Below are 13,597 nucleotides of genomic sequence, written 5' to 3' on the forward strand. Positions count from 1 at the left end.
CATCATCACATGGAGAACTGAAGCACAGATGCATTCATTGGATGACAATAGATGGGAGCCGTGTTTAAATTGTGTTGAAAGTAATTTATGGTTTTCCTGAAGTTCAGCAGATTTGTAGTGGGCTTCCGTCCGGATTAGTTGCTGTGCTCAGGAAATGTCCAAGGCTGCAAGGTTAGCTGCAGTGTACTTAACCTACCCTCAGACAGTCTGCGCTAGATATACCTGTTAGTGCAGTGGGGATGATCAATTCATTAGAGGCAGCAAAGGAATACAGATATTAATGTAGCAACAGCAAATCTACCCTGTGAAAACACGGCAATCCATCTCACTGAAGACTGTATGCCTCACAATGGGGCTGGAATAGGAGAATTGTGTATTTATTGATTCTCACTGAAGGCTTGGCTGGCTTCCTTTCACTTACTCCTTGGGCCTGATCTTTGCTCTGACTACTGGCTAAACACGCGCCTTATTTCATGCTTCTGCTCTTCAATGTGTTGTGTTGTTGTTCCCAGTGTAATTATTGCCTCATAAGTGTAATGCTTATTATTGACCTTAGGATACTATGATTTTTAGACATACACGGCAGTCAGTCGTGACCTATTAAGTATACATTAGTTACATTATCTTGGGTTTTAATTCGTCCTGCAGCACATTATACTTTAACAGCCACTATGAATTTCAGATTCTGACACACAGCTTTAATGGTGTTCATCCGTTTTGGGTCTATGGTGTGGAAAGGGTTAGCTTCTTTACACACTGTTCTAAAAATGTAGCATAATACAGCAGGATAATGAACCTACATGTGCATACATTACATTTCATGTTTATAGCTAATACTTTTCATCGGATATGGATGTAATACCTTCAAAGGAAAGCTGGTAGTTGGCACTTTAACCTGACTGTCATATTCTTTATTTATTTGACAGATTATGATATTGGATTTGGTCATTATATAAATGTATTAAACATACGGTTTTAACATCAGAAATGATGATCTTCTTTTGTTTATTGAATTTTTGATCTACCCTGTTCCCGGCACAGGGACTTCAGATGTAATTAAGCTTGTAGCTAACTCTGGTATTGCTAAGAAGCTGTGCAATGCAATGATCTAACAGCACCAATACAAAAAAAGAATGTTAGTTACTTAAATTTGCTGTGATATGTTGGATTATAAAATTGTTACCTGAAACACTCCGTTGAGCTGCTCCACAGTGAAGAAATGTTTTGTCGCAGAGGGTGAGGGGGTGTTGTACTGAAGTTTTCTCTAACAAGTGCTTGTTCGTGTGGGTGGAACCAAAATAGGTCTTTCAGATCTACACTTGGAGTCTCCGAAATCTGCTTCAGTGTCACTGAAAGAATTAGAATTCTGAATATGCACATTTCCTCAGACCCCTGGGTCATCTTGTTTGCAATTTATTTTAACAGATTGATCCCATTTCTACAGAACTGTTCTTTCTTCTGGCAGTCTTTTTTGCATTGTACTATTTTTATTCTGCAGTTCCATCTTACACATTTGCTCTTGGTGAGATCTCTTACAGCATATTGTTGTCCTTTCTGCAGATGTCTGCTGCCGTTGTTAAACATGAATGTAAAAGTGTGGATGGTTAAAATGCAACAGGAAGTCTGATTTTAGCCTCTCTGTGCAGGTGCCCTATGTCAAGGTGGCTCCAGAGGACATTCTGAAGGTTCAGTTCCCTCGCTTCACCACTCTGGACATGAGGCCGACCAACACGGACATCAGCCTGGCTGTGGCCGGCCTTCTCACCTTCTTTAACAGCACCACCTCCTGCCTCATCTGTGCACAGGCTGACTGTGAGTACAGCGTTCATACCTTCACAACAAAACACACCATCACACATGAGCGGGAGAATCTGCCAACAAAGTGCAAACATTTGGTCTAATGTCTGCAACCCTTTAACACATGTAAGCAGACATAAGTTTTTCGCACTCATGTCGGCTGTGTTCTAACAACAGCTGTGTTGCTTATCAACATCTCACCCTGTGTCACGCTCCCCTCTGAAGCAGCTGCTGCACTGCGCCGCTAAAACTGCCTCACATCAACATCCCTGGCTTCTGCTTCCAAAATAAATCACATTTATTGCGGGGTTCTTCCTCATTTGCAATGTCATAATGATCCGTAAATTAAATTATATAGCATGTTACATGTTGTCATGTTTATTCTTTCTTATACTTTCCATCTTAATGTCATGTTTGCAAGTCTGTGTACACCTAAGAAACACACTGCTGAAACTCCTCTTTAGATGGACTAAAAAGAACCAGGGTTGAGTTTGAAGTTGTATCTACGAGTGATCTGACCGCCTCCCTGTCAAAGGCGCTCATTAGATTCTAAAGATACTAAACTGAATGACCTTAAAAAAAGCTTGAAGATCTCCTTGAGGGAAGTTATTCTCGTAAATAGAGAGGAAGATTAAACCATAGCCCGTTCCCACCCTCTTGTAGTCCAGCAAGCAGTAATTACAACTCCCTAGACAAAAGCACCATGACCCTGAGTGGCACCCGCTAACCTTTTCCCTAATCAGCACAATGCTTTGAAGAAAGGAAATAGACTTGAGACATCAACCATGTCTCAGACTGCCTGGAGATGGCAATGAGCCACTATGAACCGCCCACCTCCCGCCTATCTCTATTCTCAGTTATTCTGCCTTTCAGCTGCCTCTTTGACTGTTTCCTTTTATTTATAACCTTTAGGGCAAAATCTGTCACTCAAAATGACATGAATCAAACCGAAATGTTTGTATTTACGGTCAGTTAAAGTAGATTCATGCTGTTATTTTTGTAGGAAGAAACTCGTAAATAAATAATTTAATGCACTAAAAGGAAATATATATATATAATTGTAGTTTAAACCGACCTTACTACACGACTCATTTCACTGCAAGGGTAAAATATATCTTTACTTGTTTTCCCTTCTAGGTGTTTCTGTACCTGTCAGTCATTTTTCCAATTCAGGGCAAAGATTCTGTTTCTGTGACACGAATTCCACCAAGAGTTGATTAATACAGCTCCGGCGAGAAAAGTGATAACAAGCTAACCTTTTAGGCATCCTTTGACTTTAATATTAGATAGTTTGGGGAAATGAAACTCATTTTAACATTACTCTTTTTGTTCCCTCTGGGTGGGTGTGCAGGTTGGCGGGGAGGTTCTTATTCTGTGTCCCTGGTCTTTGAGAGTACTGGAAAGGAAATTAAATGGAATAAAAAGAAATGCAATGAGGGTAGATCAGAGGCAGATAAAAGACTATAAGGGGAGTCTAACATGAGAGAGGGGTGGGAGAGGAGGGGACAAGAGAGGATGCTATTTGGCAGATGTGGCAGGGTTGAAATGTAGTTGTTTGGGGTGAGGAAAGGGAGGAGGCAACCACACTAGAATTATACATTAACGAGAGGGAGAGAGTCCAGGAAATGACGCGGCTGTATTGATTGCACTCTCTCATGTGACCCTCGTTCATTCAATAGAAAAGGCATCACATGGAAGCATGCCTGGATTCATGCCTGTGTGTGTGTGTGTGTGTGTGTGTGTGTGTGTGTGTGTGTGTGTGTGTGTGTGTGTAGGTCTGTGTTCAGCCATAGCAACAGCTGAAACCCATTACACTTCTCTCTCTGTCAGTTGGTCGGTTGAAAGCCTGTCGGTGGCTCGTCCACATGTGCCGGCCTCATTAATCACCATAGGTAGTGACAGCCTAATAGAGCGTGGCCAATACATGAATATTTCCCAGCCATGGCTGAGGAGGCAGGAGCGGAGGTGGAGCTGTGCCCAAAGGCACAGTGCACACCAGGACGGACATTAATAAAGCTAACCTCCACTATCGATAGCAGTGTGTGCCGCAGCCGCATTACTGTACATTTGGCTCCGAAAACTCTCCATGTGGTTGAATTTGTTGACCTACTGGGGGGGCCCACATGTTGTGTGGTTGAGGCCTTTGGTTAATGAAAAGAGACACGTGTTAAAGTGCACGCACTGGACTCTGCATGCACACACGTACACTGTGCAAATCACACACATTCCCATGCATGCTGTTTCTGCTCTCACTCACACTGCGCCACAGCAGACTACTTTCATTAGTGAGGTGATTGGTGCAGCTGTCAGTAAGCTCAAAGAGAACATCCCTTAAACTCTCAAATGTTGACTGGAACTGCAGTGCAGGTACACAGGATTTATAAGTTCAACAAAACAGTAGGCCACACATGCTTGAAGAGCATTCTTTTTCTCCTTCGATAGGCACAGTTTGAGAGCAAGGTTTGCCGTTTCAACTCACTGCATCGCTCCACTGCAGCAAAGTAAGAGACAAAACATACTTGGTATCATGGTTTCACTTTAAACTTTTAGTTTTGTATTTAATTATAGATTGTGACGTCTAATAATTTGCAATTTTCCATTGCTCATGCTGACCTACTGTGTCTACTTTTCTAACTTGTAATCAGTGTTAATCAGGTGGAAGAGACATCTCAATGACTTGTGATCAGCACTGTGTTATTGGTGTTAGGATGACGAGAACATAGTAATTGCAGAGGATGGTCTTAATACTACATAATTACTTTTATAATTGTAATTATGTTGTGGCCACTAATGATCATGATGTGAAAGACATTGTTGTAGGTAATCAAAGTGATAGTGGTGATGGTGCGAGAAGCAGCAGCACTTTGGAGTTTTAAAAAGCTTCTCGTTGAATAGATGAAGGGCAGTTGGCTTACATGCTGATTTTTTTTTAAATAAAAGTTGTTGACCCATAAAAACTACATTTTAGATTTGTGGAGAGTGGGCAGGGTTTGTGTATATAATTGCAAACATGTTGTATTTCTTTAGAGTAAATTGCAGCAACTTTTTTCTTGATTTTATTAGAAAAGGGATTGAGGCTGATTCCTCACCAGCATAAATGAAATGTGAACATTTCAATCAAAAGACACATCAAGAGGCATCTCCTGTAAATGATATACGGTTTTCTATATGATGTATTGTGACTATAACCAGTTTTCTACAGAAAATCAGCAAAGGAACATACTAGATAGAGTATGTTTCCATTCACTAGGGTTATGTGGGTATTAGGAATTGGGCTCGTCAAGGTAAACAGCTGGTGGAGCTAATTGCCCAGTCAGGAGCCATTAAACCCTTGGAGAAGGACAAGGCACAACAACAAATTAAAGGAGAGCCAGTCAAAACTAAAACACTGAAAACATTGTCTCCTCTTCTAGCCTTTTAAGTGACATACTTGTTCCACAAAGTTTCATTGCACTGAGAATTTTGCTTTTATAAAAACAACAACCTGTAAAATATGTATGCATTTTCTTTTGATGTGGGTTTTTCATGGATTTTTTAAACTGCCCTTAAAAACAGGTGTATGAAAACCACTTTGTGTCATACTCGGTTTATATCCAGCATGGAGCTTTCATCCTTACCTGTCCATTTAAGGCAACAATAAAAAGACAGACAAAGTAGTGTCCCTGGTGGAACACTCTACATGGGGCAACAAAACATGTTGAACTCTGCTATCTTTGCCTTTTGCCATTTTCTCTATATATTACTACACGGTAATATCACCCTCAAGCTGAAATAGCTACAAGAAAAGCTTTTGCAAGGATAAGGTATTTGCACTGCACAAATAATGTATATGAATTCTGTTTGCAGAGAAATCAGGAATTATGAGTAACTGCACATCAGCCCCATCACCGTGCGACAGGTGGATTATTGCCGTTATTGATGGTTGTACTTCTATGGTTATTTGGGTTAATAGGAAGGGGAATAAGCTCTGGAATTTGTTTAATGTTTTAACCATAGACTGTATATATAAATATAATTATATATATATATATAGGTTTTGATCTTGCAGACAACATAAAAACGAGGTATTACTCTGTTGAAGGCTAAATGATAAGTCATCATAATGTAATGTAATCAAAGATTGGGGACTATATTTATTGCTTCTTCAAGACGGAAGATTTCACTATACTGTACATTATTCAAATACACCATCAAGGAATGCATATTCAGCTGCTTTAATGTATTCTGTTAATGTTTCTTATACTGCTTGTTCCTCTGTATGTCTGTGGCTCTGTGTGCTTGTTTTGGGTCACTTTGTGTCTTTGCAAAAGCATTGTCTGTTGTGTGTGTGCATGCATGTGTGTGGTGTGTATGTGAAAGGTACGGTACATTAGTGCTGGTTTCCTGACTTGAATGTCAGCTCTCACCTTTATTGTTGTGCCTCAGTGAGAATTCGAGCCATGTGTCTTCCTTGCCAACAAGTTGTGTGTTAACAAACACACATCTTTAATCTATATAAATACCTTGACAGGATTCTCTTTGACATAATGCATTCTCTAGATTCAACTTACACTGGATTACACAAAACTATGTACCAAATCAAAACTCTGACTCTGAACTTAAGGTTATGATCCTTAAAGATTCACTTAACGCCAGGTCTGACTGGGGTGGACAAAACTGTCCTTGGATGCATCTGCAAGGACCCCTAGTAGCGCTATGAATCTGTTTTTTTGTATTTGTTTAGTTATCTACATCCCTGCCCGTGGATTCACACTTTTCCACTGATCTTGAGATGGCAGTTACAGTATGTCCAAGAAACACACTAATGAGGCAGCAATGTCAGGAAATACTGCAAGACCTGTTAATATGAAGGTAAACAATAAAGGATGTAAAGTAAAGTGTGGAAAGAACTGACTTGAATTCAAAAATAATTTAGGAAATAGATTCAACCTGTTTCTAAGCCTCAAGGATACAGACAATGCGATTAGGTGCGTAAACATAACTTAACTTGAGAAGCAGTAAAATCATGTTATTTCCCTGCAAGGTGAAACTTAAGAAAATCTATTTTTTTCGTTCAGCTTCACATCCCCCCTTTAGATCCTGAGCAGCCGGAGCTAAAATGAGCCTTTTCTGTGTTTCCCTTTATTTTAGCAAGAATTTGTGTATGTGCCGTTTGGCAAGTTATATTTAGTAGAAGCTCTAAAGTCTAGTGTCTAATGAACAAGAAACAGCAAGAAGCTAGAGAGAGCGGCTGCAGGAGGCAGGCAAGGAGGGCGATTTAACAGAAGCTATTTCAAGCTCATCAAAGTTATACTACAGAGGAAGCCGATCTGACAGGTCGGAGACACAGCCAGGCGAGCAAGGAGCAGCCACGAGTGATGTCTCATGAGTGCACACACACAGGTAGCCAGCTACAGGAAGACAAACACACCCGATGATACACTGCTGTACCGACCAGATGAAAGACAGACAGTAACCGAGACACAATTATAGAAGCCATTAGACATGATTCTGGTGTCTGGGGCAGTGCTGTAGCGTGTGTTAATGTGCTGTGAAAAAGCTTAAAAGAGTCAGCTTGATAACTTTAAATTGTTGGACCACAATTGGTTCCCATGTGACAGATGATCTACTCTGCTGTCACCATGGCAAACATCACTGTTAAAAGATGTTGACACCTAAGTCTAGAGTGTTGTTTTGTTATTTCTTTATAATGGACATTTTAGGTCGAAGCGAAGGTAATGCAAGTCTAGAGTGAAATGCAAGTCCTTCTGTGTAGCGATATGTCCTTCTCATATGACTCTCCTTGCCAATATCTAGAAATGTTATTCAAGTGTGATTAGGTCATGGGAGGCCAATTCAACCATCACAATTTAACCATCACACATACATGCCATGGCTCATTATATTTCTCTCAGCGACTCATTATTCAGGTTGTATTTTTCTCACACTGACACACCTGACAAGTTAGTCTCCTATGTGAATAAATTAGTCCAATAACCTCTCAGAGTCTGCTTATATATGTATGCCAAGTGACTTGTAAAATACAGCTGGGAACACTTTGATTAAGTCGGCAATGCTTTAATTAGGGCAAATACCACTTACCCTCCTCAGAGTCGAGCGGTCTCGTACCATGGGATCGAGTACAAGAGAAGTTGATGAAAACGTCCCTTTGTGTTGATGGCTCCACAATAATTGTATTTAAAAGAAATCAGTGCATGTGTTCTGCATTGTAAATGTATTTATGGATTCATTGCTGTGAAATGTGGTGGAAAACAAACAATTAATTTCTAGTTAGATACATTGTATGCATAGTAAGTGCATAGTGCTTTAACAATACCAACCATGTACCGGTACTTTAAATGCACTTGACTTTCCTTAACTTTGTGTCTGTTCTATCTAATGTGAAAAAAGCTATATTATACCTGACTTCATATCCTTGGGAGAGTCTTCACTTTATTTCAAGTAACCCTCTTCTGTGTTTTTTCTGCGTGTGTCTTACCGGCAGGCTTATTGAACCTGGAGCAGCTCCTCAGGCAGTTCCTCATCTCCAAGGAGACTTTGTCAGTGCGCATGCTTGATGACAGCAATGACCCGACCCCACTCCTGAAGGAGATACGAGATGACAAGACTGCCACTATTATAGTCGATGCCAACGCCACCATGTCACACATCATTTTGGAACGGGTTAGTATGGTTCACATGATGGCTGTGTTATTTGTGCACTGATAACTTGTCTATGTCTATAGTCTTGGCTTTATACAGATCCACATTTATTTAACTTTCATATACCTCAAAAAGGAAAAGTAGCTGAAAACGCCTGTGGCAAAAAGGTTTCAGGGCTAAAAATAATTGAATATGGGGAGAGTGATTTCTTAAACTGTAAGAAGAAGTTGGTTTAGTTTTCATCTTTAAAAGTTTGTATTCCCCAAATAAATAGTGTGCAGTACTTATAAATTAAATACTTTTTCACCGCAGTAATCCATTGGCTCTCTTTAATAAGAAGACGGATTACATGGATTTATGGCAGTAGACATTTAAAAGACATAGTTACAGAAAATCTCGGCTCCAAAATAAAAGCCAGAGGAATTGAGTCAAACAAACCTTTCACATCAAATTATGGTATTAAATCAATTTGTATCCCAATGAATTACCTTCGAAAAGTGAAAATTCTACACAGTTAAGTGGAATGATGTGAATAAGGACAGAATCAAAAAGAGGCACTTTTCTCTACTTTCTAAAATGGTGCTCTTATTCATTATCTATCTACCGCTGTACTTTCTCAAAAATATGCAAAGTTTTTAAGTTTACCGCCTGACAGAAAAAACTTGAAATCTTTAGTGAAGGCTATTTTTGTGCGTAGCCTAACAATTCGACCTGTATGAGGTAATTGCACATACATATCATTAGCGTCACAGTACATGATCAAAACCTCCAACAGTCTGACGTCCACACAAGATGAAGCTCCTCCTGATTGGTGACTTGTGTTTGTAAAGAGCCTTAATGGCATCAATAACGGCGATTGGGCCAGCCGAGGAAGCTAGAGTGTTTGGCAACAGCATATGGCCTCTCTGTGATTAATACGCACCTCCATTATTTCTAGAAGACGATGGATAGATGACTAAAGTGGAGGTGACAGTAACTGCAGACAAAGGGGGGATGTTTCTCTCGCTTCTCCTTCTCAGTTATAAACTCACTCTCACAGTAGACCTTAGTCTCCATCTCTCACCTCGATCAAGCTCATTCAGGCCGCCATCAGTTGTCATCCAAGTCACCATGGCAACCCTGGGCCACAGAGCAGCGGGAGCCCACAGTGGGATGTCTTTCTTTCTTTATTTCTCTCTTCCTCTGTTCCCATTCTCCGTCTGTCTGTGTCTTCATTATCAACATGGAGTGGTTGTCCTTCTCGCTCTTTGCCCGTGAGAAGACTATTTCACTTTGTTTCCTCACACCTCGCTCTTCGTGTGGTCTTGTGCACCCCATCCCTGTGTTTCTCACTCTTTTGTCTCCTATTTGTGTCACGCTGCCTGTCACAACAATCCTGCAGCTGGGTGGTAGAAAGTTGGCAGTCCTGGCTCTCGTTGAGTGCCTAGTTGCCAACCATATCAGATATATATGGCGTATATACTGTACCCTTCTCAGATGGTGATAAGAGTACTGAGCTGCTCTAGAGGGACAGAATCGCCCTTTGTCATGCAAGACATTTCCCATTATTTGTCTGTTTACATCTTGCATCTTACAGTTTCTCACTCTCTGAGGATTTTGCATTCTGAGGGGTTTAGGTCAGCAGTGTTAGCATTCTGAATGTAATCTTGTTTATTCAGCCCTCCACTGCTGTGCACAGCTTTACAAAGCCAGAGTAGGACTGATAGTGAGCCCAGTATACCGGGGCAGTGCAAACTGCCTGCACTCTGACCAAAAGCTGCAGTAGAACAACGAGGAGATCACAAAGTGGGATGAAAAAAGGAAAATAAGCTTATTTTAAATGCAGTGAAAGGAAAACAAAAGGATATTTTTCATCAGCTGCTTGTTTTGGTTGTCTTCTGATGTGGGCAGCAGGAAAATGCGATTTATGTTTCAATGTCATTTTTTCTTTGGACAGGTAATAAAGACATTAATCGCCCAAGTTACAGAAGCTGGGTGTTAGAAATATTACTTCCTGCATAAAGTACTGTTAAACATAATTATGTATCACCTCTGCCATTACCAAGCTTAACTGGCTCTGTGTAACCCTGCAGGGCAGATGCTAAAAACACTAAACCTGAAGAATAAAAATGTAATTAAATAGTAACCATGCTAGTCATTTTAGCGTGCTAAATATGCTCAAAGGAGAAAGCTTTAAAAAGTCAACATGAGAGGTCCTACAGAGTTTAATAGTGACATCTGTGTTTGGATGTTTTTGCCATATAAGATGTGTTTTTCTTCTCTTTGTGTTTTATTATTTATTCTCCACCGAACACTTAAGCTGAATATTCAACAGCTGAGTGATTCACACATCGTATGGCATTCAAACACCAACACAGAGGTTACATTTGTGCAGATAACAACCTTGGAATAATGTTAGTCTTTCAACTATTTATTATGGAAATATGGAAATTTCAGTGCAGCGAGTTGTAGAAAAGACACTCTCTGTGAAGCGACGCAGAAGGGACATGAGGATTAATACATGCTCACAAAGGATTCCACCCAGGGTTGAATAATATAAAGTAAAAAAAAATGTGTACAAAGAGGACATTCTTTAAAAAGGCTTTTATATATATATGTCTCCTTGACATTTATTGATTTGAATCATAATGTGCATCACATCATGATTAAACAGAAGCCTATAGCTCGATTATTTTTTCTCTTTTGCTAATGACTTTAATGAAATGAAACTATGAAAAGTTCACCCTGTCCTTCACAACTGCTCCTCACTGTGACTTTGATTTAATCAAATTGTAAGACGGAGTGTCGAGCAGCATACTAATGCACTTCGGAAATTAATTGCTCCATTGAGAGCCGTCGTCAGATAAGAATGTGCCTTGTCTTATCTAGATGTGGATTTGATCTGTCTGCTGCAGAGTGGAGCTTGAGTTACACTGAATCACTGACCTCTCAACTTCTCTCCCCGCCCCTTTATTCTAGACTCCCTCTGCTGCTCTTTTGTTCTCCCGCTGCCTGCTCCGTTTCTCTGACCTCCACCATTTTGTTGAAGCTACAATCGTCGTATTCCTGTTTTCTGCCTTTTGTATCTTCTGTCTCTTACGTTTGCCTTTTATCTCTTACCTCCTGTCCCTCTTGTCTTTTGTTCTGCAGGCATCAGAGCTGGGGATGCTGTCAGTCTACTACACTTACATCTTCACCTCTCTGGTAAGGAAACGGGGGATAGTGTTGGTGTCTGGAGGCAATATAGATTTCACACCTGCAGGAGCACATCAGTAGTCCAATGCTGTGCTCCTGTAGTGTATTCAAATAGTGCACTTTAATTGGTGCTCCTCACTTGAATGATTGATTGAATAGATAGAGTTAGGCAGGCAGGAGCTAAGACAGAGGAATTATAGCTTAGCTTCATTATAGCATAGCTGATTTTCTCCCTCACTGCTTGTGATTTCCAATTAGAGACATACTGAGTGTGGTGGCTGTAATGGCTCCAGTCACTGATCATTTGCCCCTCGTCGGTTGAAGTGCACTCCTGGCCCCAAAAAATACATAATAATGATTATTGTGATTGCTACTTGTATTATTGTTGTTGTTGTTGCTGCCGCAGTTATTAATCTAATAGTGATTGTGGAAAGCCGGCCAAGCCCCCATGGAATGAGCGATGAGGTCATCGTCCTTAGTCAACATTCATTTCTGTCTAAGAGTTGAGGAAGAGCTCCAAGCCTCATTCATCTTCACCTTTCTTCTTCTCCTTCTTTTCTTTCTTCCCGTTTTAGAATCTATCTACTGCTGATTTAGCTTGTACTGTAAACGTTTCCTTATTTCGTTTTAATTACTTGGCTACTTAGCATAGTTTTTTGCTAAAGTTAGCCTTGGACCCTTGTAATGTTGGTTCACATTTAGGGGCATTTCTATGAAGTTGTATAGTGCCCATAAACTATTTCCTACTGATATAATCACATTGCATTACATAATGTTCAGAGCACAGCTGCTTTAATCTACTTGTTAACTGTGGTTAGTCAAAACTAATGTAGCTTGGTAAGCGATGCTTCATAGAGGATGTTGCACATTGCCTACACTGGCAAAGCAGTCAAAAGAGAGAGAGAGGCAGCTAAATGTTAACTCTGCAAAGTTGCTTTCAAAGCATTGGCAGGCCTACAGCGGAATCACTTTGAGTGAGACAGATAAATGTATTTTTTTTCAAGTTGTAAGTATTTTTGAGGACAAAGATGTTTTCTGTGACCAGAAAGCAAGTTTGTGTTTTTCAGGCAAGGGCAACATGTTTCCTTAATTAATTGCGGGTACTATCTGACAGAAATTTGCTGCCAAAAGTATATCAACTACAACTTTTAGTTTGGCTGCATTTAGAATCAAAAGGTTTGTAGCTTGCTATTCTCTGAGGAGATGCCGCAACTTTCCAAAGGCATTGCATGGCAGCTAATAGTATCTTTTATTATACATATAATATATATTTTATCATTTTCAATAGTGTTTTACATTTTTTTTATATAATCTACTGTGCCTTCATCAGAGTGCAGAGTGGTGACAGAGCCGTTTGAAATGAGTCACTGCTGCTAAAAACGTCCATGCTGGAAATTAAAGGGATTGACCCCAAACTTGAGAGTAATGGTGTTAAGGAACATAGATGCTAAGGGATCACTGGGAGTTATTGTAAGATCATAAAGATAGGAGCCTGGAGAAAATGTTATGCAATAGTAAACTTACTAGATAGTGGCTCCCTAATGGAAATTAATGAGGTTCGCAACACTTTGCTCTAATAGCACTGTAGAGATGATTCATATCAAGCTGATTTATGGCTCATTAAGATTGGGCTGCTGCCATGTTTTATTCTACAGCCCTTAACATAGTCACTTCTCCTATTTTATCTTTCCTCCCTTTCTTTAACCTGCTTGTCTTTGTTCTTCCGTGTATATAACTGAATATGGTCCATCATTCTTCTGGCCTGACGTCTGAGGGAGGCTGCAGCATAACACACACACTCATTGTAGACACTAGATGATGACACACATCCCCCTTTCTACTATTGCCACCATTTTCTTAAAACGCTGTAATTGGTCATTGACGGCATCGTTTATAGCTTCAGCTCACATCCTTGTAATGGTCTGAAGTGTGAAGGTCTGTGTTCAGCCATAGCAACAGCTGTAACCCATTACACTTCTCTCTC

At 40.1% G+C, this 13,597-nt stretch overlaps 1 protein-coding gene across 1 annotated transcript in view; it reads left to right on the top strand.

Annotated features, from left to right (window-relative positions):
• The first annotated feature begins 849 nt into the window (after window positions 1-849).
• grik4 (glutamate receptor, ionotropic, kainate 4) overlaps window positions 850-13,597 on the top strand; it is an 89,120-nt gene continuing 76,372 nt past the window's right edge. Inside the window, exons 1-4 of the mRNA XM_010794339.1 lie at window positions 850-855; window positions 1,647-1,812; window positions 8,282-8,460; window positions 11,569-11,622. Of these exons, the coding sequence (XP_010792641.1) occupies window positions 850-855; window positions 1,647-1,812; window positions 8,282-8,460; window positions 11,569-11,622 (405 nt within the window). The remainder of the gene's footprint in view (window positions 856-1,646; window positions 1,813-8,281; window positions 8,461-11,568; window positions 11,623-13,597) is intronic.

This window comes from Notothenia coriiceps, unplaced genomic scaffold (assembly GCF_000735185.1).
Source record: "Notothenia coriiceps isolate Sejong01 unplaced genomic scaffold, NC01 NC01_scaffold00037244, whole genome shotgun sequence".
Classification (NCBI taxonomy): domain Eukaryota; kingdom Metazoa; phylum Chordata; class Actinopteri; order Perciformes; family Nototheniidae; genus Notothenia; species Notothenia coriiceps.